We start from the raw sequence: 25,236 nt of genomic DNA, 5'->3' as shown, positions 1-25,236 counted from the left end.
TGCATTTTTAAAGTAAATACCTGCCTGTTTTCATGTACAAATCACTCATAAAGAAACTCATTACCCGTCCAACCATCTGTCTCAGGTTTTGGGTGATGATTATGGTGCTTATTTTTTCTTTTTTCGTCTTAAGTTGTGTGCAACTAAACTTTATTTTTGATCCTCAGTTTTTTCTTTAATCCTTAATCTTTTGTATTTACTTGGAGATGGTGTAAATGAGAGAATGAATATTTTAATATTTAAAGCAAATAAAAGATATTGGTGCAGTTTGTTCAAGTTCCTTCTTTTGTGGCCACAGGAAGGCCAGTGGCAGTGCCTGTGTGCAGAGGGAGAGAGTAAGACTATCACAGCGCAGCAGCATTGCCAGGGAGCACCAGCACTTTGTCTTTTTATATCTGCTCCTTTTCCACTCAAACACTCTTTTTCCAACCCTACTGTTGCTATAAGGCCTTAGCGCTCTTGCAACTTGGTCACATCCTGCTGCATGTCCGTCCTGGGCTCACAGGCAGGGACAGGCCGTGGGCACTGCTGGGACACAGCTGGGCTGCACAACAGCAGCTCCATCAGGAAAGGGCATCTCCTGAGGGCAGGGCAGTGCAGGAAGACTTTCAGCTTTCTCCAAAGTTGTCAATAGGAATGTGCTCAAGGAAGTGTCCTGGTAATGTAAATCCCAGTGCCCAGTTGCAGAATGTGAGTGTGAAGGGTGGGGGCACAAAGCAGTTTCCTTGCACAGCCAGATTTCCTGGGATGGGTCCGAAGCACCAGCAGAGCAGGGTCTGGGCTGTGTCTTTGTTCCATGGACAGCCTGGGAAGGTGACCCAGAGCAATTCTCACAGACCAGCCCCTGAGAACACAATTCCTGGCACTGGCCTCTCACCCCACCTGCAAGAGGACATTTATCTCTCCACAGAGAGGCATCAAGTGATCAGGTCAGAAGTTCATGTTTGCTCCATACAGAGGGGACTTCAGCATGTATATCATGTCTGTGTGGGGACATGAACTTGAGTGAGCACAAACAGCATCTGCTGCTCCTGGGGTGCCATAAATCTAATGGGACAGGCAGTGTCCTGATGTCACTTCCATTTTAGACTCATGTGCCCTGGGAAACCCCCTGGATGCAGCCCTGGGATGTGCTTCCGTGCACAGAGTTCCCCGTGTCCATCCCTTGGGCCGTGGGGCATCTCAGAGAGGGGCAGAGCAGTTGACACCCCACAGGGCTGAGGTGTCTCCAGCCCCTGGCAGTGGCAGCAGGAGCCCAGGGAGTCACTGCACGTGCTGCTAGGAACTGTTTGTGTGTGTGCAAGGGAAGGACTTGTGTCTCTGAACAGCCCTGGGTGTGTGAGCAGGGCATGAGCCCAGCCCAGGTGTGGGCCCCTGTCAGAGCCCTGACATTCCTAGGGGTGATTCCAAGAACAACTCTGTCTATCCCAATAAGATTTCTCCCACTTGCCTCCTCAAATACACTGAACGTTTCCCTGTCTGTTCTGTCCCCCTGCCCTCCCTTCTGGCCTGTCCCATTCCTTGCCCAGCAGGAAACCAGCCTGTTTGGGCAGCATTTCCCCTGTGCAGGCAGAAAGGGCTCTGCAAGCAGCAGCTTTGCCCTCCAGCAGGCAGCATTCCTGCCCTTTCCCAGAGCACAGAGCACAGCTGGGCAGTGGGATGCAGCCAGAGGCACACACACCTCCATGGGTCACCCCTCTGAGCTGCCTGCACAGCTTCAGTGAGCACCCAACAGAGAAAAAAATGCTCTCAGTCACAGGTGTCCAAGCAGGGGAGAGGGGACATGAAGATTAAAGGAGATAAAGAAGGTAAAGGGAAGAATAAATATTTCCATTGATAAAAGGGACTAGGAAATTCAGACATCATCCATGGAGTTTTTACTGTTTGAAATGAGGACTCTCCACAACCTTCAGAAAATCTTGTTGTCTCCCTCATGGCCTGCCCCATGACTCTGTTGGGAACAGCCTCATCATGAGGCTGCAAGAGGAAAACTTTCAAACCTGCCACAGTTCCACTACCCCGAGTGTCCCCTGACTGGGGACAGCACAGTCTCTTCTCCCAGCACTGTCTCTGCCATTTCCTGTACCTTTGGCACATACAGAGTGTTTCCTGCTGGTGGCCACATCCCCTGACCAGCACTGGGCTGTTTGCCAGCCCTGCTGTCTGCAAGACTCATGGACTGGAAGGGTTGTCTCCAGCAGAGCTGCACCCTGGCTCAATGGAGTTCTGTCATCCACAGTCATGGTATCCTTTTTGTCCCACACACTGTTTGTGGCCCTGACTCTCTGCATCATGTCTTCTGTGGCCTGGTCGAGGTGCTGGAACTTTCCTGCACTGACACCATGACACTCTTGCTCTGCTTTCCCAGCCTGATTTTTAGGTCCAGTCTTCCTTTTCCATTTACAGGAGCATCCTGTGTGTGCTTCAGAGCTGCCATCCTGGGGCAGCTCCTGCCCAGCACAGGCAGCCACAAGGTCTCTCCACCTGCTCCTCTCACCTCACCAGGGCCACTGTTTTCTGCAGCATTCCCATCCTTGCTCAGCACAGCCCTCCTGGGATAGTTTGACACAACCCTTGCTCTACATCATCTCCATGCACCTGCTCACCCCCCTCACCTACAGCCTGGTGGTCAGAAACATTCGGGCAGGGAGGCACCAGGGAAAATGCTCAGGACAGCCATGGAGTGCACAGAGAGACCACTGGAGTGGTGGGTCTGTAGGAAGAAATCCCTGCTGCCTCCCTTCTGAATGGCTCCAAGGATCTGGCAAGGCATGTATTGTTTTCTGGGCACTAAACTGGAACTGTGGGCTATGGAAAAGGCCTTTGGTGCCAGGGATATTGGGAATGTTGGGCAGTGTCATTGTGAGACCTCTCTCAACCCCTTGGGAAAGGTCAGATCCATCCCAGAGTTCTCAGGGACTTGGGAAAGGCAGACATGGCAGCAGCTTGCAAACAGGGCAGGGGGGAGTCTTGGAGGAGTTCCAGACTGGTCAGGCTCAGCAGGGAAGGGGATATGGCAAGTCCTCCTGCAGCCATTTCCAGGCATGGGAAGGACAAGGGAAGAGATTGCAGAATCCATTTGGGAGGAAAAAGAAAGGGACATTGTGTGCCCAAACTTTAGCAAGGCCTTTGACATGGTCTCCCATAGTCTCTTTATGGCCAGATTGGTGACAGCTGGACTAAAGAAGTGGAATGTGTGATAGGTGGGAATTTGGCTGAACAAGAAGTGTCAAATAAAAGTAATGGTACAGAGTCCTCTTGGCAGCAACTTCCTGGTGAGATCCCTCAGTGACCAGCCCTTGACCAGCAAGACAGAACATTTTTATTATCTCTCTGTCCTATGGGACAAACTGGATTTTCAAATCCTTTGTGCATGATACCAATTTCAGGGAGCCCTTGAGCAACCAGCCTGGGTTTAAAGACCAATATTGGAATGGGAACTCCAATAAAATGAACTCTCTCCCCTTTCATTCCCCACAAATACACAGAGACAAAATACGAGGAGGTATTAAATGAAAAAAATAAGTTTAGTGACCAGAAATACAGCAGCAAAAGCAACAATACCAAGGGAACAGTTCAAAACAACAACAGAGAGTGAGAGGAATAGCTTTTATTTCTCCCCCACCCTTGCCCCAACTCCCTTTTGTGTACAGATAGAAATGCTGATCAACATGTGCTTCCCATTCCCCTTTGCCCCCCTGGAGGAACAAAGAACAAAAAGTAAAACCACAGGAAAGGGGGCAAAGCAAAATCTGGAAAATGCCTCATACAAGACAAGTTGTGCTGCTGAAGCAAACGCTGACTCCAGAGGGGCCCAAGGGGTGGCAGAGCCGCGACTCTGGTTCATGTGGCAGTGGGGGGGAGGCAGCGGGTCTGCTGATCCCATGGAGTTCTGGGGTCCCAGTGACCCCTTTGTTCCTGAGGTTCTAAAATGACTCAGTGTCCCTTTTCTTCCATGAGGACCAACATGTCACAAAGGCCCCTTCATTCCCTGAGATATCTCACTGTCCCCATACTCCTTTGGTTCCATGAGCCCCTGCAGTGTCAGAATGGACCATTGATTTCATGAGGTTCCACTGTGTCCCAGGGTTCCTTTCTTTCCTTTAGACCATGCAGTGTCACAGTGGCCCCTTGATTCCATGTCACAGCGCCACTCGGGTTCCATGACACCCTGAATGTCCAATGGCCTCCCAGTCCCATGGGCTTCCACATCGTTCCTGGGTTCCTTTGGCTCCATCAGGCCTTGTGGTGCCACAATTGCCCCTTGATTTGAAAAGGCTCCTCAGTGTCCCAGGGTTCCTTTATTTCCATGACACCCAGCAGTGTCAAAATGACCCCTTGATTCCATAAGGTTCTGAAACATTTCAGAGTTATTTTGTCCACGAGGCCCAGCATGTCACAATGGCCCTTTGACTCCATGAGGTTGCACAGCGTCATCACGAAGCTGAGCCCATCCAGATGGGAGTTCTGGGGAGACTGCACGGAACTGGGATAATTGGGGAAGGAAAGAGGAGCTTGGACAACAGAGAGGAAACATTTTGATGATGTCAAAACAGGTTCAGGTCATGCTGAGGGTTCTGAAACACTGACTTTGAAAACACTTCTGACAGACCTTTACCCAATTTCTGATCTCAAGCCCCAGCCTAAAAGTGCTGCTACTCCTATTCAAAGGAATCCACTGCTCTAATCCCAATCTCAATCTGTCTTCGAAGGAAAAGGCCAAACCCAGCACTCCAGACTCTTATTTGTACTCTAATGCCCATCCCAAACCTACACCTGCAGTATTATTATGAAACCCCCAAGCTTTAATCCTAACGCAGACCAAAAATCTTTCCCCCTAATCATGAACCAGTCACTGTCAGCAGAATCCCAAACCTCCTAAACTTCTGCCTAATCCCTACCCTGAGCTCTAAACCCCAACCCTTGACCATTAACTACTCCCAAACAGCCCTTGGGAGCAGAACAAGGACCTTGAGGGTCCAGAGCAGGCACAAGGTGTTGGAGAGGAATGTGAGGTGACCTGGACCTGATCAGCTCATGGCACACAAGGAGCAGATGGGTGGCAATGCTGTGAGGAGTCAGCTGTGCCTCAGCATCTCCAGGGGGCCATGGCTGGGAAGGGGCTGCCAGGTCACATCTGTCACCTCCCTGACAGGCAGCAGCAGCCTTGGGCACCCAGAGGCAGCTGAGCCACCTGTGCACACACCCTGAGAGCTGCCCCAGCTGAGAGTCCCTCTCAGGGGCCCTGAGGAGCTCTGGGCTCTGGCAACACAAACCTGCTGCAGTTTTGGAAGGCAAAGAGGTCAGTCCTGCCCTGGGAACACAATGACCCAGAGAGGAGGGCAGGGACCTGAACAGCTCTGGAGTGACCCCGAGGAGAAGGGCCTGGGCTGTGTGAGGGATGTCCTGTGGCACAGGGACTCAGGATCAAAGTTAATAAGGACAACTGGACATGAGGCTGCCTTGAGGAGAGTGTGGCCACTCAGACAAGGGAGGTGTCACCCCCTTGGACTGAGCCCTGGGGTAACACATCTGGACTGATGTGTCTGAGTTTGAGGTTCCCCATTGTGGAAGAATGAGGAAGAACTGGAGAGGGTCCAAGGAAGATCTGATTGGGCTCCCCGGGTGCACTGGCCACAGCACCAAACCGGACAGAACTCAAGCAGCGCTTGGATGATCCTCACATGGTGTGACTCTTGGGGATGGTCCTGTGCAGGGCTAAGGGTTGGACTCGATCATCCTTACAGGCTGCTTGCAACTCAGCATATTCTGTCATTCTGCCAGGATGACAGAGCTTTTCTTGGTACTGGAAAGAGAAGGAAAGTCACAAAGTGTAGCTTGGAAGTTTCTGAGTGGAAGGGAGGGAGAAGAAATGTCACTCATGGGGAGCCTTGTGGTGCAAGAGTTCACTAAGAGTGAGTCTGTATCATCCCATGGCTTTGTGTTTTAAGGAACAGCCAGAGATGGTGCAGAGACATCAGTGAGGGCACAGAAATGCTGCTGGGAGGGCTGGTGGCAAAGCAGGATGGGTGTGTGCAGCCTGCAAGGCCAGAGGAGCAGCAGGGACAGGGCAGGACAGGCTGCAGGACAGACGGCCAAGGGCTCTGGCAGGGCTGGAAGGCACAAAGGCACCCACAGCTTTGTCCCCTGGGCTCTGGCAGCTGCCTCTGCCACTGAGGACACCACAAGGAACTTTCCTTTGAGATTGTGGACTTCGTTTCTGCCTCACCCATCCCTGAGGAGGCTGGGAGGGTTTGCACAGTTTTTGACATTTGTTGTGGCTCCCCCTCCCATCCCACTGCCCCACAAACAGCCCTGAGCCACCTGTGAGGGACAGGACCTACTGTCCCAGGGCCTGGAGCTCAGGCCTTGGCCTTTGTGCTTCCTCCAACCAACGCAGGGTTTTCTCAGCATTGCAGGTGCCTGCACAGAGCCTTTGTCTCCCTGCAATCAGGGCCTCCAAGGATCTGCTCTAAGGAGTCCCTGGGGAGGCTTTGTCAGTGCATGCCCTCAGTGGGGCCCATTGGTGCTTCAGGGGACTTGGAGTTTTCCTACTGACTTCTTGAGCCACTTTTTCAATCTTCTCTCACTTCCTGAGAATCATGGACTCATCTCCAAATACGCAGTGGGGCTCATTAAAACACAGAAGAAAAAATTATTTCTCTTCCTTTATTTGTCTTCAAGTCTTGAAGACCTGTAGTAACTGGAGTTTGGTACTTTAAGTAAGAAGGAAAATTTCAAATTGAACCTCAAAAAGCCCATATATTTTTGAAGGAAAGGGGATGATTTACACAGAGACTTGGGATGGAAGAGGGTCAGAAAGCAAAGGGGGAAAAAGGGATTAATAGCACTTAATCATTGACCAATGTAACAGTTATCAAGGGATTACACAGAATTTGCTGCAATCTCAACAGTGATTCAATTATAGATTCACAATAACAACATTCACATCACAGTCAATTCACACACACAAACGCAGGCAGAGATGTGTGAACACAACAATATCTGTGTGTAAAGGTGCCTACTCAAAATTCTCCTTGTTGTCAGTGAAACACTCCAAGGGACCTGGGATGTGGACCTGGGGACATTGGTGGACTTGGTAGTGCTGGGTTATGGTGGGACTCAGTGACCTTGGAGGGCTTTTCCAACCCAAGTGATTCTATGATGCAATGACTCATCACCTCTATGATTCTGATATGGCAGAAATTGTATTGACATTTCATTGAAAGTATTGAATCATTTCAATTGATAGAAAGATGTTATTGAAAAATCAAGATATTGAAGGATACTGTTTGGGTTTCAGGCTGAGCTGCACTGACTGACCATCAGTACCCAGTGCTACTGGAGGCTCAGATGTATTTGAGGTCCTTGCCTGGCACTGGCAGCTGTGACAAAGGACCTGCAGGACGTGAGGAGCTTTTATGGAGCTGCAGATGGAACCTGGGCAGAAGGTCCCAGGGAAACTACATAAGAACATCAGGTATTTGTGTCCCAGTAACACAAGGAGGAGAACTAAAAAGAATATTAAGAGCTTAACATTTGTTTCCCTCTGGATGATTTTTTGATACATTTCTGCCTAGAAATGTTCCCAGTGTCCCAGTTGAACCCTTCCTGCCCAGCACTGCCCCTGCCCCACCTCACACAAGGAGCTCTGCGAGGTTTCTGAGGTGGAGCTCTCTCACCTGACACAGGGGAGCAGTGACCAGTGACAGTGACACTCCTGGGGTTTGGAGGACCAACTTTGCACTCATCTCACACATCTGTTACAGTGGCTTCCTGTAAAAGTTCCTAAACCATCAAATAATTTTTCCTTTCCATCCCCTCCAGGGTACAGGATGTGTGACTCTGGTTTAGGAGATGAAATAGGTGGGAATGGTCTCACCTGGAGCTCACAGGAGGCATCAAGCTCACAGGCCCTTGTCCTGCTGAGGGAATTCAATCCTCTGAACACCTCCTGGGAAAGCAGCATGGAGGGCTCTGGGCATTCCAGGAGACTCCTGGAATGCATGGGGGAAAACTTCCTGACCCAGGTAATAGAAGGCCTTTCCAGGGGGGATCTGTTCCCAGATCTTTGGTCACCAAGGCAAGGGGTGACCAGTGGTGCTCTGGGCTGCCTCCAAAGCAGCCTGGGCAGCAGGGGAGGGGGTTTCGGCCCCTCTGCCCTCTCAGGTGAGACCCCACCTGCAGTGCTGTATCCAGCTCTGGGCTCCCAGCACAGGAAGGACTTGGACCTGTTGGAGTGAGTCCAGATGAAGCACCAGGGTGATTAGAGGGATGGAGCAGCTCTGCTGTGAGGAAAGGCTGGGAGAGCTGGGATTGTTCGGCTGGGAGAAGAGAACCTTTAGGGTGACCTGATTGTGGCCTTCCAGAACCTGAAACAAGACAACAAGAAAGATGGAGAGAGACTATTTACCAGGGCCTGGAGTGACAGGAAAATAGGCAATGGCTTCACACTGACAGAGAGTAAGTTTAGATGAGGTATTAGGAAGAAATTCTTCCCTGTGAGGGTGCTGAGAGTCTGGCACAGGTTTCCCAGAGAAGCTGTGGCTGCTCCATCTCTAGTGTTCAAGACCAGGCTGGGCAGAGCTCTGGGCAATTTAGTCTAGTGGAAGTTGTGCATGTCCATGTCACTGAGGTTGTACCCAGGTGATCTTTTAAGGTCCCTGAAACTCAGGACACTCTATGATTCTGAGTTACTTCAGGCAGCTGTGAAAGACCCCAACATCTTGACCCAACTGGGGAATGTTGGGGAAGGTTGGCGTTGCGAGAGGCTTTGCGTGCCCTCACCAGCCACCCCGATGCGACCCCGGGTTCGGGCTTCTGGTTGCACATGCGTGTTCTCATAGAGATAGAGCTGTACACCAAGTAATAGCAGCAGGAACCTTCAACTTTATTAGGGAATTAGTGGGTTAATATAACTTCTTGGGGTGAACATGTGGACAATAACAACTTGGGATAGGGCAAGAGGCTCTGTCCACGAGGCGGCAGGTTGCTCTGATTGGTGGGAGGGCTGTGTGCACAGGGCAGGCAGCACGGGGCTGGTGCCACCGAGGCTGTGCTTTTCCTGGGCTTCAAGGTTGTTTACCTGCCTCGTGGCTGGCTCAAGGTTGCAGTGACCTTGGCCAACCTGTCAGCTCCTGGATGGTGTGCTGTGCATAGAGGCTTAAGGCCAAACCTCTCCCAACAGGGGAAAATATATGCCTTCCAAAAAGGGAAATTAAAGGCAGTATTGCAGAAAGACCCACCAGGTCCAGCCCCATAGAAAGGGATGCAATGGCTGAGAGGGACTCCAGGTCCCGGGAGTCAGCCTGTTACCTGGAGGGGATGTGCTCCCACTCTGTCCCCCACCACGAGGTCTCCAAGGAGCCCAAAAAGAGCCACACAGAGACCACAGGAGAGGAATGAGAGAGAGAGTTTATTGATAAAGGATAGGGGTATAAAAAGGTTTTGGGGGACTCAAAATACCACCAATAGTGTTCAAGGGGGATTTGGACTATTACCAATAGAAATCCAGGGTTAACAAAAGAGTAAATGAGAACCAATAAGAAAACTTGAAGCTTCCTCCAGGACACTACATGCATTCCTGAGAGGCGAGGTAATGGTTACCTTGTGGGATTTTGGGAAGAGGACAGTGATGAGGCAAAAGAGAACAGAAGAATCCATGTTGTGACATCCATTTATACAACAGTAAAAGTTCTGTTTTTAAGGCATTTGGGCAAGCTTTTTCATCTTCTTCACAAGTCCATTTCTGACAAGACTTCTTCCCTTCCAGATACTGCAGATCCATTGGCACAAAGGGCAGCTGATATTTCTTGTGCTGTGGGTGCAGAAGACAATGGATTGTGCCTCAGACCACTCAGGGAGGCTTTTCCCAAGCTGTGTTCTTACAATGGCAGCTTTGGTTAAACTCTGCTGAATGCTGACTAAAAGTCATTTAAGACCCAACATAAAACTTGTCATTAATTCAATCAGTTCATTAAAAGGCTAATTAAAACCATTCCTACAATATAATCAGAGACAAGACAGGGGCAGAGGGAACGGGAGGCCAGACATGGGGATATGGCTGGAATGTGATGGTTGTGAGGTCACTTCCACTGCAGCAGCCTGGGTGGCCCTCAGGAGACATTCTGGCCAGGGAGCATTGTGAGGTCATCCAGCACATCAGGGAACCCACATAACAAAAATTCCATCCTTGGGGAGCTGAAGGAGTGGGGCAAGTGGGAGAGCCCCCCAGGTTCTGATTCTGGGGGCAGCTCTGTCACACAACCCCACCAAACCTGGCAGGCAGGAAGGCAGCCTGGGCTTGTGGCCACCCTGCTCTGCACTGGCTCTGCAACTGGGGAAAAGTCTTTTCCTCATCTCCAGGCTGAGCATTCCCTGTTTCCCTCAACACCCCTTGTCTTTCATCCTCTTCACATGCCAGCTCCAGCCAAGCCTTCTTTTTCTCAAAAGCAAAGTCCTCATATCTAAAGTTGTTCTTTGCAAAATGTCCTTGCTGTCACCTCCTGGCAGTGGCTTCGTGGCCCCGGTCACAGCCAGCCCTGGCCCTGCACTGACCCAGCTCTGCTGCCCCACAGATGCTGCATCAGGAAGGGAAGGTCCATGGGGAAGGGAAGTGCACAGGGACTCATCCTGGAAGGGACCTCAGGAGGTTTCTGGGCCAAACCAAAGCACAGTCAGTGGGGAAAGGGACACAAGAGTGTGCTGTTTGTGTGCTCTGCCATGTCAGGAGAAGATGCAGAGCTGCAGAGTCACCCAGACAATGTGGATCCCTCCAGGGGATGATCTCAGACAGCGGCTCCCAGGCCTCTGCCACTCGCTGGTTGCTCTGGTTTGATGGTCACTGGTGGTTACACTCATCCACACCCACCAGTGTTCTATGCACACACACCGGTCTCACCCGTGTCTGAGCCCCAAAGAACACAAGACCTGATGATTTGTGCCTCCCACTCCAGTGATTGGCACTTGGACCTCCCTCCATAGCCAGAGCACAGAGATCCCTTGACCCAGAAAGTTCTTGACAATGGAGAGATTAAGAAAACAGGACAGGCTGTGGGATCCGTTGCAGGCCAAGGCCAGAGAAAGACACTTAGCAGTCACTTGCTTACACATAATTAGCTCTTCCATCATCTTTTTGTCTCTGTTTTCTTATGCTTGTTGCACCATGGACAACAGTGTTCCTCCCACCCTTTCCAATCCAGTATTTTTTTTCCTAAATGTCCCATGGCAAGTCTTGCACAGTCCCCAAATGCACTTTCTGGTTGCCCATCATGACTCTCAGACTCTGAGACAGAAATGGCCAACCTCAGATCAGGGTCATTCTGGGAAGCTCTGCCATTGACCACTTGGAGAGCCTTTTACGCTGGGATGTTTTAAATCTCTTATTAGTTCCTATGTAACTTTTCAGTTTTGAATGATTCCTCTAAAAACCTGAAAATTTATGTCCCTAAAATGGCAGTTCTTTCACATTTATAAAGTTTTGGGGATTAGGTCACATAAAAATGCTGACAAGGTGTCCGTAGGTGTTTGCAGCCCTGTGGAGAAGGAATTGGAGATACAGGAATGAAAGAATGATGAAAGACCCAAGACCCAAGAGACCCAAAGGAGCCTCCAGTCCAACTTCCCGCCCATTAATGAGGGACTCCTTCCACCAGTTCAGGCTGCACAATGTTCCTCACCTTGGGCACCTCCAGGGATGAGGTTTCCACTTAGTGCGCAACCTGCTCCAGGTTCCTGCTACCTTGATCAGAAAATATTTCTTCCTGACATCCAGTGTAAATCTCCACTTGCTGAGTTGCAGTTACTGTGCCTTGTTCTGCCAATACAACCTTTGGCAAAGTGTGTCAGTCTGTCTTTCCTGGACAAGGGGCACTGCATTTTCATGGCTAAACACCTTGGAGAGGGACCAGAGTGGGCCCATGAAGGCATTTGGAGGTCTCAAGCACATGACCAATATATAAGGACTGAAAGCCCTGGGCTCAGTGGTGTGGAGACTGAGTAGAGCAGAGGAGAAGCCTGAGAGTGCTTCAAGTGCTCTCCCCTAGAGATGGTGGAGCTTTTCTTTGTAGTGAGAAACAGCATGAGAAACAAATAATGTCACCAAGGGCAGCTGGGGAGGTCCAGGTTGGACATGAGGAGAAAGGAATTCCCCTCCAAGAGCAGTGCTGTGGTGCAACACAACACCAAGAAGTCTGAATTAGCCCATGGCTTTATCTCTCCAGAAGAGCCAGGGAGGAGGGAGAGACGTCAGTGCAGGAAAGTTCCAGAGCGACAATGAATCCATTGTATCAATAAGATTCTGCAGTGTCACACTGGGCCGTTCATTCCATGAGGTTCCACAGTGTCACAGTGGTGGTGTCAGAGATGGTGGAGCTTTTCTTTTTGTAGTCAGATATAGAATGAGAAAGAAATAATGTCACCAATGGCATCTGAGAAGGTCTATACTGGACATATGCAGAAAGGAGTTTCCCTCCAAGACAAGTGCTCTGATACAAAGCATCACCAAGAAGGGGTCTGGGCCAGCACAAGACTTTGTGTTCCAAGGCAGAGCCAGGGAGGAGGGAGAGATGTCAGTGCAGGAAGGGGCCAGGGAGGTGGGGCAGCCGGGGGATGCCGACAGCCTGCAGGGAAAGGGGCAGGGCATGGCCACCGTAGGACAGCCTGGGCTGGAGAGGAGACAGGGATGTGCAGAAGCTGAAAGGCCCCAAGAGAGCCAACTTGTGCTGGCCTTTGGCCATGGCTGCTGTGTGTGCCCCTGATGGCATGAGGAGACAAGTGAGCCTTGCAGCCCTGGGGCCTCATTGCCTCCTTGTCCCTGCTCAGCAGCCTGGGAGGTGCCACCCCATCCTCCTGCCCTTGGCATTGCACATCCCACATCCCAGTGCCCCAGGATAAGATGTGAGAATGAGTAAGGGACTGGATATGCCTTTCCAGGGGCTGGGTGTCAGGGCTTGGCCCTTTGGAAAAAGGAAACATATAGAGGTTTCCTAAGCATGAGAGACACCTTTCTTTGCTTCTTCATAATTGTCACCACTGACTGCAGCTTTTCGCTCTACCTGGAATCTGGGGACACTTTCTCAGTCTTGTCTCTTAATTGGACCTATTAGCACTACAAGAAACTTCAGAGTTTCACTCTCACTTTGACTTCTTGAGAAGTTGTTTGAAGTTACTCTGATGGGCTGAGTCTGATGTAAACAACACAAACCCCCCAGAGGGCCATTAAATGCCCTGGGCTGTTGCTGTGCTGCTGAGCTGGGCCGGGCTCCTGGCACACAGGGAGCTCCTGGCAAGCGGGCAGCGCTGCAGAGAGACAGCTCTGCCCAGGAGCAGCTCCTGTGCACAGCCCAGCAGGGCTCAGGGCACTGCCAGGGCAGCTCAGGGGCACCAGCATGGCACAGACAGAGCTTAAAGGGGCTCAGCACTGGGAGGATGACTCAGAGCTCATGGAGGAGAAATCTTTGCAGTGCGGGACACGGTGAGTCTGTGGGTGCAGGACAATGCAGGGGCAGCTCCTGGAGGCATCTCCTAAAGCTGGTCCAGCCCCAGCTGATGGGATGTGTGAGGAGGGGGCTGTTGGGGGACACTTTGGAATAGCTGTGGAGCCGGGTGGTGCAGCCAGGGGTGCCCAGGGCTGTGGAGCAGAGCAGGGTCCTGCAGCCCAGGGTGCTGTGCTGGGGCAGGGACTCTGCTCTCAGCCGGCCTGGGGAGCTGCTCACAGGGCTGGGGGAGAAGGGCTGTGGGGAAGGAGCAATCAATGATAGGTGAGAGCAGGATCCTTCCACTCTCAGGATGCTGAAGGTGGCTGGCTGCTCACAGCTCCAAATCACAACAGGACATTCAAGAATGGAGTTTTAAAGAAGAACAGAAGGTTTTGTGACACATGACTGGAATTGATACTGCTCTTTATGTCTTCTGCTCTGGCTTGCCCAGGTAGGCAATGGGACACAGAAATTAATTTCTCAGTCCAGCAGCAGGCACAAAAATTCTCCATCTTCTACAATTAGAACTGAATAAAACAGGCAATATGAGAAATCACCACACTGTGCCTTACAGGCACCATCACAGTGTCCCTTTTCCAGCCTTCTCAGGGTTGCTCTGTCATTGCCATCAGAACCTGCACAGATATTTTTCTCTGCAATCAGCTCTGAGGCACCACAAATGGAAGTGCAGGGCAGATGGGAAACAGAGCATTCGACATTGTATCTATCTGTGCTGTCTATGAACTAAAACACTGAGAGCTAAGCACTATTATCTGTCCCATCCTAAGGATGTTCACACTTTTATTCACCAAAAATTAGAATTTTTACACTTAAAATTAGCATGTGACAGATATGACAGTAGAAAAAAAACCAAGCAAACAAGTAGGACAATACCCTCTGACAAAATCACTATTAAGTTCAGGTAAACCTGTCTTCTGCAATCCAGATACTTCTGCCACAAGAGCAGGTAGTGTAATTCTGTTACACCTGCCATCCCTTGAGATTCCTGAAACTTTCATGAGCCAGTTTCCATGTGCCCACTGCAGCAGGGCTCAACTAGCTCTTTTTGAGCTGCATAGTCAACCCAGAGAGAGAAAATGAATCAAAAATTAATGGAGTAGGCGGGAAATTCTATGAGATATTAGCTGATTTTTCCGTTAGAAGTCTGTCCTAAATTGTCTCTATCTTTTCCCTCTTGGACAGTGTTCCATGCCATGGGAAAGCTCATGTCCAACAGCAGCTCCATCAGCCACTTCCTCCTCCTGCCATTGGCAGACACGCGGCAGCTGCAGCTCCTGCACTTGTGGCTCTTCCTGGGCATCTCCCTGGCTGCCCTCCTGGGCAACGGCCTCATCATCAGCGCCGTAGCCTGCGACCACCACCTGCACACCCCCATGCACTTCTTCCTGCTCAACCTGTCCCTCACAGACCTGGGCTGCATCTGCACCACTGTCCCCAAAGCCATGCACAACTCCCTCTGGGACACCACAACCATCTCCTACATGGGATGTGCTGCACAGGTCTTTTTCTTTGTCTTCTTCATCACAACAGAGTTTTCCCTCCTCACCGTCATGTGCTACGACCGCTACGTTGCCGTCTGCAAACCCCTGCACTACGGGACCCTCCTGGGCAGCAGAGCTTGTGCCCACATGGCAGCAGCTGCCTGGGCCAGTGGCTTTCTCAATGCTCTGCTGCACACAGTCAATACATTTTCCCTGCCCCTGTGCCAGGGCAATGCCCTGGGCCAGTTCTTCTGTGAAATCCCTCAGATCCTCAAGCTCTCCTGCTCACACTCCAAACTCAGGGAACTTGGGCTTATTGTGCTTAGTGTCTGTTTAGCTTTTGGTTGTTTCATTTTCATAGTTTTCTCCTATGTGCAGATCTTCAGGGCTGTGCTGAGGATCCCCTCTGAGCAGGGACGGCACAAAGCCTTTTCCACGTGCCTCCCTCACCTGGCCGTGGTCTCCCTGTTTGTCAGCACTGATGTGTTTGCCTACCTGAAACCCCCCTCCATCTCCTCCCCATCCCTGGATGTGGTGGTGTCAGTTCTGTACTCAGTTGTTCCTCCAACACTGAACCCCCTCATCTACAGCCTGAGGAACCAGGAACTCAAGGGTGCTGTGCAGAATTTGATTACTGGATGGTCTCGAGAAGCTTCAAACTTCCAGTTGTCTTCTGCATAGCATTTAGAATGGAACTCCTGACAGGCCCATCCTTCCTTCTCAGGTTTTGGCGGAGGTCATTTGGTTCACCTTGTCACAATATTGTGCACACTGAAATTTGATAATAAATTCCCTTCCAATCTTTTGTTGTCTCCCTACTGATTTTGACCCACAGACTGTCTAAAGAATTAAACAAAAGAAATTACTCAGTTGTAACTATTTTGATTCTTTTTCACAGAGGTTCTTAAAGGGCACTGCAGGACAGTGCATGTTGGCAGAGGGGAGGGGGAAAAGCGTCCAGCACAGCAGCACTGCCAGTGAGCAGCAGTGCTTGGTCTTTTCAGAGCTGCTGTTTCTACTTCCACACTATTGCTATTGCTGTAAGGCCTGAGTACTCTGACAAGTTGGTCACATCTTGCTGCGTGTCCATCCTGAGATCACAGGCAGGGACAGGCCATGGGGACAGCTGGGACACAGCTGGGCTGCACAACAGCAGCTCCATCAGGAAAGGGCATCTCCTGAGGGCAGGGCAGGAAGGCTTTGGGCTTCTTGCAAATCAGTCTCAGGAACATGCTCAAGGAATAGACTCTAAAGACATTCCTTGTTTGGCTTGTTCTCCAGGGGCTCAGTGGGATGAGATCAGGGTCCCAGCGTGGCCTTCCAAGGCCTCAGGTCTGGTTCAGGTTTTGCTTGTTGGTGGCCAGAGCCCATGTAAATGGTGAATGGTTTCTGATTTACCTTTCTGGGGCTCTACAGCTTCTCACAGGGCTGATGGCAGGTGAATGTTTTATTAAGAGACTTGGGAACTGCCATGAAAACACAGGGGATGTGCCAGCAGGTGCCAGGCAGTCAGCAGTGAACAGAGTCCAGTGAGCCCAGGCATGTTCAGGGTGTAGTCACCCAGAGATAATATTCTAGATCTGAGTGTGAACTGACAAACAACAGCTATGCAAACTCACGAGACACAGCAGGTACAGGGAAACAAGTCTTGTAAGTGATTCATTTATTCTTCTTGGACAATCATAGGACAGACCCAGCATAGCCCCCAGACCCATCTCCCAGCACTGGAACAAGGCAGGGCCCCTCTGAGCACTCTCCATGGCCACACAAGAGCTTGTGTGGCAGGGGGTCAGTGGCAGGGACCACCATTAGCTGGCTCTGCCTCCCAGCCTGACCAGCACAGCCCAACAGAGTCCTCCCATGGCCCCTGCCAGAGGAGCCCCAGGGCTAATTCTCTCCTGCTGTCCTGGGGAGTGGGGCTGGCCCTGGGGCTGTAGGAGCTGCCTGGGCTGAAGATATCCTGAGCTTTCCAGACACAGAGTCCCTGTCCCTGACCTCCATTCCCTTCATTTCTTTCTGCAGGGCCAGACATGATTGTGCTGCTCTTCTGGGATGGAGAAGGGACAGGGAGATGGGGGGACCAGGGAGGGGCTGGACTGGGCCATGCCAGGGAGATGAAACCCCAGTGTTGAGCTGAAGTGTGTGAGTGTGCAGGGTGGGGGCTCTGCAGGGCTGAGGTGCCTCCAGCCCCAGGCAGTGGCAGCAGGAGCCCAGGGAGACACTGCACCTGCTGCCAGGAACTGTCTGTGTGTGTGCAAGGGAAGGACTTGTGGCTCTGAACAGCCCTGGGGGTGTGAGCAGGGCATGAGCCCAGCTCAGGCGTGGGCACCTGCCAGAGCCCTGACATTTCTGGGTGTGACTGCCAGGAACAACCTCCCTGTCCCAGGGACTTTTATCTCACCAGCCTTGAGCATGCCCATTGCAAATATCCCTGTCTCCACCATCCCTTTCCTCTGCCTTTATGTCCCTTTATCCCACACCAGGAAACAGCCTGGGGGAATCTCCCCTGTGCAGTCAGAGAGGCTCTGTGAGCAGGAGTGACAGTGTTCTCCAGAAGGTGCATTTGTCCCCTTTGACCTGGCCCAGAGCTCAGGACTGTGAAAACATTCCCAGGCACACACAGCTTGGAGAGATCTTTGAAGGCAAAAATTGGGAGAGCTAGAACAGAAGAGGCAAAATTAGGGATACGAAACCATCCCAAAGAAGTTCAGTAGCTCCTCTGAGCAATGTTTCTTGCATTCAAAACACTGGTAGGAAATGTACTCTGATAAATAGCGGAACAAATATTTTCACATAAAGAGTGAGTGAATCAGACTAATAGAACAAGTGTCTGGTGTTGTCAGTATAAAGAAAACTATGAAAAAAATCTTGAAATTAAAAATAAACAGCACATCGTAATGATAGGCAAGGAAGTCTTCAACAATTACCAGGATTTCTTGTCTGCAGAGGTTTCAACTACCTCCTAAAACCCGCACTCCTGGCTTCAGGCCATGACTTCCCAGAGCAGTCACAGAGTTGGCCACTGCCCCAGAGATGCCCCAGGGCAGCTCAAGGACCCAAGTGTGAAAAGTCCCCCAGAGTGTCTGTGAGCCCTTCTGGAGCAGGAGCTGCTGGGCAGGAAGGACCAGCTGGGGAGGGGCAGGGAATCCCCCCCTGCAGCACTGCTGGCCAGGCTGAGGAGGGTCCTCTCCAGCACAGCAGAACATCCTGTCCCCTTGGGGGCTGGGCTGTCAGGTGTGTTCCCAGGAACCCACTGGCCAAGCTGGGCAGGCAGATGCTCAGGGATCATGAAGGGCATCACAAAGCTGAGCCCATCCAGCTGAAGGATTTGGGGAGGTCAGGAGGAACTGGGACAAAAGGGATGGGATATTTGGGGGAGGGAAGTGGGGCTTGGCCAACAGAGAGGAAAGATTTTGGTGAGATAAAACCAAGTTCAGGTAATGCTGAGGATGTTGAAACACTGACTGTGCAAACACTTCTGATGGACCTTTACCTATAATTTGTGTACTGTAGCGGGTAAACAAGTCAAAAATATGTTTCTCCATTGTTTTCTGCCTCTCAATACATTCTGCTAACATTGCCATGTCAGCTTTAGTGGAAAAGCTTTCTCAAGGAAATACTTCCTGCCAGAAAATCCTGCTTTTGTGATCAGTTTCCCACATCTGGACCTGACTACGTGCCAAAAAACATGTGTAGAGATTAAGAAAGCATTATAAAAACCTGAAGATGAATTCAGAAGTTGGAGGAACAAGAGACAAGGAGAAAACTAGGAAGCCTCGCCTAGTCTTCGGATCTCTCCTCTCAGCTCGTCTTACCTTTCTTCCAACACCACCAGCTGTCATCTGCCTCGAAGGAGAGACTGCTTGTCAGCCTGGAGAGAGGGCATCGGCCTAAGAGCGAGACTGCCTGCCAGCTTGACTAGTCTGTGACTGTCTGTGGAGGTATATCCTTTCTCTGAATTTTTCTCTTACAGGCTAAAATAAAGCACCCTCTTTTGCAGCTACTCCAGAAGCCGGTCCGGTCGTGAGGGGAAATAACTGCATTTTGCATTTCAAAGACTCACAATCCTCTTGCAGCCAAGAGATAACATCGTGACAGAAACAGAGAGAACATCTGCATCTCCCCCCCCTTCCTCTCAGTTACAAGGATAAGGCACTCAAGTAGTTTTTCATGGTGGTATCTTTTCTCTGCTTCTATAAATAATCTTAAGCATTTTTCCTAACTTTTCTTATTTTTCCTCTTTTCCTTTCGCATCTCTCTCGCAATCAATTAATAAAAATCAGTTTTTGGTATTTACAGATAACTTGTTTGAGTTTTAATTTTGCTCAAGAGAATGATTCGAACTTGTAGTTCAATCTGCATAAAAACTTAAGCAGATCTGAACGTCACATTAATTTGGCGTCACGGACAGGATTCTCTTGAAGCAAAACTGTTTATCCCAAAAATCTGATAATTGTTAATGTTTACGATCGATCATTTTTTTTTTTTTTGTGATAAGACAAAGAGAGTAAGGTATCTTACAAACACAGTAAAAGTACCTTCCTTTCTGACTTTAAGACTGTGACTTTAGGACTTTGACATTACAAATTTGTTTGTTTGTGTGTTTGATTGTTTTTGCCTTGTTTTTTGAAGTTAATGTGCACATGGTAACTTTTAAGAGGTAACTCTTCAGGGGAAGGAGCGAGACTTTGGAAAATTTTCTGTAACTTTTAAGAGGGGCTCCCTGAAGAAGATCGCTCCGACTTGTTGTGTAACTTTACAAATTAACTTTTAAGAGGTACCTTTCCAGGGAAAGGAGCGAGACTTTGGAAAATTTTCTGTAACTTTTAAGAGGGGCTCCCTGGAAAAGATCGCTCCGACTTGTTGTGTAATTTTAGAAATTAACTTTTAAGAGGGGCCTTTCCAGGGAGAGGAGTGAAAAATTTGGGAAATTTTGCTGTAACTTTCAAGAGGTACCCCCTGGAAACGTATTCACTCCAAATTTGTGGTAATATGGAAAATGATGTGCAAGCGCTTATAAATCTATTAGATGAATTTCATGCTAAGCCATCTCCTCCAGGAATGGAGTGGGCACAAGATAACTGGTATAATATTCAAGCAATTGTTCATAGGATCTCTACCCTGCGGGCTGGGGTAAGAGCTAGAAAAGGTAAAGGAAAACCTATTGTGTGTTCAATATTAGGTGCTGCATTAATTACTGCAGTTAACCACAAAGTACAACAGCAAAAAAGTCACACAGAGGTGGTTAACTCCCTGCAAGACTTAGTAAAATCCTTGCAGACGCAGCTGGAGGAACAAAAAACTACTGTTAATATCCTCCAAGAAGAAATAAGGAATGAAAAAGCCACCACTAGAGTACTCAGAGAAGAGTTATATGCAAGAATAATGAAAGAAGGGAAAAAAGAAACAGAGCTGGAGTCATCTAAAGAAATATATCCCATCTCTGACCTAAAACCTTTGCGTGACCAAGTTGAAAAGCAGGCTATTGCCCTGCGACCCCTGATTAAAACCGAATATACATATGAGGGGTCAGATGATGACACACCCCAAATAACTACAAAAGAAATTCCTTATACAGCAACTGAATTGGCTAAGTTGAAAAAGGAATACAGCAGAACCCCTAAAGAATCTGAAACTGAGTATGTTTGGAGAGTCTCTCTCACAGGAGGTGATCAAATTTTGTTATCAGAAAAAGAAGCTGAGGGATTTTGGGGAGCCGGAGTTTTTCTGACCACAGGAGATAACCGTGCTCCATGGTCTATAACTCAAAGGGCAGCCTATTGGGCTGGGGGGCTCAGCCCTCTAGAGAGGGGAGATCCTCTCGCAATAGTGGGAAATGTTAATCAAATTGTGGAGAGTGTTCAAAAGGCAGCTTGTTTACAAATGATGCATGACAGAGAATTAACACCAAGACGTGAATCTCCTATGATGCTGCCGGTAAACCCTGAAAGGATGATCCCTCTCATCCGAGGCCTGCCTGAATCTTTGAAACCCATAGGCATACAGCTAAAGGGACAAATAGAAAGTCTCACCAAAGAAGAAAGGGCTGCAGCCACTTTAGAAGCTGCTTTAAGCCCTGGCGCTTACCGCAGAGAAAATAAAAATAAAATCTGGACCTGGGGGGAAGTAGCACAAGAGTTAATTAATTATGGAAGAAAATATGGTCCAGTACCTTCAGTTACTACTGATTCTAAATCAATTCGGCGAACAGAATGCAAAACAACTATTCCTCCAGTAAAACTCCGAAAAGTAACATTTTCTCCTGGGCAGGGGGCACCCACAAATACGGGGACTCACAGGGAAAAACGGAATACCCTGTGGATTGCAGGCTTGCAAAAGGGAATCCCTAAATCCCTAATGGATGGCCAACCCACAGATAAATTAGAAATATTAATTCAAGAGTGGCCAGCAAAAGGGGTATCCCTTAAAGCTGCTACCGCCCCTCCCCTGGAGGAACTGAAAATAGAGGAGATGACGGGAAACTCCTCGCTTCATCCTCAATAGGTAAGCCGGGGGGTGAAGGTTGGATTTACATTAGAAGGCTTACCAAAAATTCTAAAGGTGACCTGCTAATAACCTGTCCTATTGGTCCTCGTAAAACTCCTGTCACTTTTCTAGTAGATACTGGTGCTCAAGTATCTGCTTTGAAACTTGAAGATGCATCTGCTTGTGGAATCACTCCCTCACGTAAAGGAATGTTTGTTGCAGACGCTTTTGGAAACATACAACCCCAGATAACAGCAAAGGTAAGATGCTGGTTACCAGGGGAGGAGAAAGCAGTTGAAACAATCATGATTTTAGGTAAATTTCCTACCAATTTATTGGGGTTAGACCTCCTTAAAGGAAAGTCTTGGACTGATGAAGAAGGAAACATATGGGCTTTTGGAAAGGAAATCTCACATCTCTGTTTACTACAATCTGCCCCTGCTCTTCCTCCCTCCCTGATAACCAATGTCAAACCTTACCCTTTACCCTTAGGAGCCAGACAAGGTATCACTCCAGTTATTACAGATTTAAAAGAAAAAGGAATAGTGGTCGCAACACATTCTCCTTACAATTCACCTATTTGGCCCGTCCGTAAACCAAATGGTAACTGGAGACTGACAGTAGATTACCGACGACTGAATGCAAATACAGGACCTCTCACTGCAGCAGTCCCAAATCTAGCTGAGTTAATAGCTACCATCCAAGAACAAGCCCATAAAATTATGGCCACTATTGACATAAAAGACATGTTTTTTATGGTTCCCCTACAGGAGCAGGATCGAGAACGCTTTGCTTTTACATGGGAGGGTCAGCAATACACTTTTACCCGACTCCCACAAGGATTCAAACACTCACCCACTCTAGCACATCATGCACTAGCACAAGAACTGTCACTTATTCCTCCTGCACCAGGAGTAAAAGTGTACCAATTCATTGATGATATTTTAGTGGGAGGAGATGAGATTACATCTGTGCAAATAACTCAAACAAACATTATCAGGCACCTTGAGTCTCTGGACTTACATATCCCTCCTGAAAAAGTACAAACTCCTGCACAAGAAGTAAAATTCCTGGGAATTTGGTGGAAAGGAGGAATGGTTTGTATTCCCCCAGATACACTCACCTGCCTAGACCAACTTAAAACACCAGAAAACAAAAAAGATTTACAGCATGCTTTAGGCCTGCTAATTTTTTGGAGAAAACACATTCCTGATTTTTCAATAATTGCACGGCCTTTATATGATTTGCTGAGGAAAAGGGCAAAGTGGGAATGGACTCCCCTTCATGATGAAGCCTTGCAACTCCTAATTTTTGAGGCCAACACATACCACTCACTGGGTCCCATACACCCTAGTGATCCAGTACAAATTGAGTGGGGATTTGCAAGTTCTGGACTGTCCATACACTTATGGCAGAGAGGACCTGATGGTCCCACCAGGCCTATAGGATTTTATTCCCACAGCTTTAAAGATGCTGAAAAACGATATTCTACCTGGGAAAAAGGCTTGTTTGTGGTGAGTACTGCTTTCCGTGAAACAGAAAAAATTGTTCGTCAGCAAGCCCTAATTCTAAGGGGACCTTTTAAGGTCATTAAGCCTGTTTTGGCAGGAACCCCACCCCCTGATGGGGTGGCCCAGCGAGCTACGGTTCGGAAATGGTATGCTCAAATTGAACATTATTGCACCATTTTTCAGGTAACAGAAGGAGCTCGAAAAAATCTTCCCTTACAGGATGAAGTAACTTTAAATAGCACTGCTGACTCTCTACCTTCTGTGATCCAAGTAGCACCCCCATATTCAGAGCAATTGCAGCATGTGTGGTTTACGGATGCCTCAGCTAAGAGGGAAGGTAAAGTTTGGAAATACCGTGCTGCAGCTTTAGAAGTAAACACTGGAAACAAAATAATAACAGAAGGAGAAGGCAGTGCACAGGTAGGAGAATTAGTAGCAGTTTGGAGTGTATTTAACCATGAAGCTGAAACCTCTGATTCTGTGTATGTTTACACAGATTCTTTTGCTGTGTTCAAAGGGTGTACTGAGTGGCTCCCCTTCTGGGACAAAAATGACTGGGAAGTGAATAGAGTCCCTGTTTGGCAGAAAGGAAAGTGGCAAGAAATTCTTGCTATAGCAAAGAAAGGGAATTTTTTTGTCGGGTGGGTAGCCTCTCACCAGGAAAATAAAACTCCAGCTAGCCACTGGAACAACAAAGTAGATGAACTAGCCAAACTATCCCCAGTAAGTGTGAAAGCTCCTGCTGAGAACTGGGATAGACTGTTAGAGTGGTTGCATTTAAAGCGACAGCACACAGGAGCACAAGACCTTTACAGAGAAGCAGGAAGCAGGGGATGGCCGGTCACACGAGAGATGTGCCGCAGCTGCATATCCTCATGTGAGCAGTGCAGAACCCGACTTGAGCGTCACCCTTTAGGACAACCCCCGTTACATATAAGAGACAAAAAAGGTCTATGGGACACATGGCAAATAGACTATATTGGACCCTTTAGAAAATCTGAGGGAAAACAGTATGTGTTAGTAGGAGTAGAAGTTAGGTCAGGATTGGTGCAAGCAGAAGCTTTCCCTCGGGCAACCAGTACAAACACTCTGGAAGCTCTTAAAATGTGGTTCAGTTTTTTCCCAAAACCTGTATCTATCCAATCAGATAACGGGTCACACTTCACAGCTGCTATCGTCCAGGAGTGGGCCAAGGAAGAAGGAATCCAGTGGATATTCCACACACCTTATTATCCACAAGCAAATGGCATAGTGGAAAGAACAAACGGCCTGCTAAAACGATTTCTAAAACCTCAAAAACCCAATTGGACTGAACAACTCTGTGATGCTGTAAAAGTAATAAATGACAGATGGGGGGTAAATGGTTGTCCCAGACTCACAGCTTTTTATCCACAGCCTCCCTCTCTGCTACCAGCAACATCAAAACCTGAGAGTAATCAAAAACCCTCTCACCTTCCTGGACAGCCTGTATTAGTAGAACTGCCTACCGTGGGAGCTGTACCGATGGCACTAGACACACCCTTGAACATGTACTCCTGGAAAGCTAAAGATGCTTATGGCAAAGAACACAAAATAAGCTCGCGATGGATTGTTCCTACATTTTAATGTTAGCCCTAAAAAAGGGCTGGACAGACTTTTCTTTTTTCTTTTACAGGTAACTGTTCAACAAAGAAAATCTTTCAGAACGGTGAATGAGAGAACCTCAAATTTGGACTATGTTTCAGTCTATGGGTAACTGTAGTTATAAGTTGTTAGTTGTATTTGTATGGTTATTTACCTTGTATGTATGCTCATCAGAACTAACTGTTAAAAGTGAAAATCAGAAAAATCTTGCCTGGGAACTAATCAAAGGGTTTGCAAAAATATGGAATCATACTGATCAAGGTATTTGTATCACTTTACCTGAATCTACTGAACAAGGATTGCGGTTTTTTATGATACCATTGAACCTATCTTTTGTTTTTAACATGACAAGTGTGACAGCCCCTTTACCCCTATCTGAGCAGTGGACAAACAAGACCAATGGAGCTCAAATACTCTGGAAAGGTATTCCTATAGTGCATGACCTATACCAAACTTACATCCCACCTCCTAATATAACTCTTAACTGGTTGTCACACAGCAAATATTGCAAAACTAATCGTCCAGAAGTAAATGTAACTATCTTATCTCAAATTAAATCCCCTCACCCATCTATTAAATCAAGTAAAGGTGAATTTAAACCTGGAACAATAACCTTTGAGGAATATAGTGCTAAAC

The 25,236-nt window shown here is 48.5% G+C and overlaps 2 protein-coding genes across 2 annotated transcripts; both read left to right on the top strand.

The window, feature by feature from the left end:
* The first annotated feature begins 14,704 nt into the window (after positions 1–14,704).
* On the top strand, positions 14,705–15,661 carry LOC139676552 (olfactory receptor 14A16-like). The gene has a single exon (XM_071565625.1). It carries the CDS (start codon positions 14,705–14,707, stop codon positions 15,659–15,661), a length of 957 nt encoding a protein of 318 aa, XP_071421726.1.
* Positions 15,662–19,861: 4,200 nt separating this feature from the next.
* Positions 19,862–21,484, top strand: LOC139676551 (uncharacterized). Its single transcript, XM_071565624.1, has one exon. It carries the CDS (start codon positions 19,973–19,975, stop codon positions 21,482–21,484), a length of 1,512 nt encoding a protein of 503 aa, XP_071421725.1. The 5' UTR covers positions 19,862–19,972.
* The last annotated feature ends 3,752 nt before the right edge of the window (positions 21,485–25,236 follow it).

The sequence above is a fragment of the Pithys albifrons genome, chromosome 10 (assembly GCF_047495875.1).
Source record: "Pithys albifrons albifrons isolate INPA30051 chromosome 10, PitAlb_v1, whole genome shotgun sequence".
Classification (NCBI taxonomy): Eukaryota; Metazoa; Chordata; class Aves; order Passeriformes; family Thamnophilidae; genus Pithys; species Pithys albifrons.
Note: the sequence above shows the minus strand (reverse complement) of the source record. Positions and strands in the feature narration are given on the sequence as shown.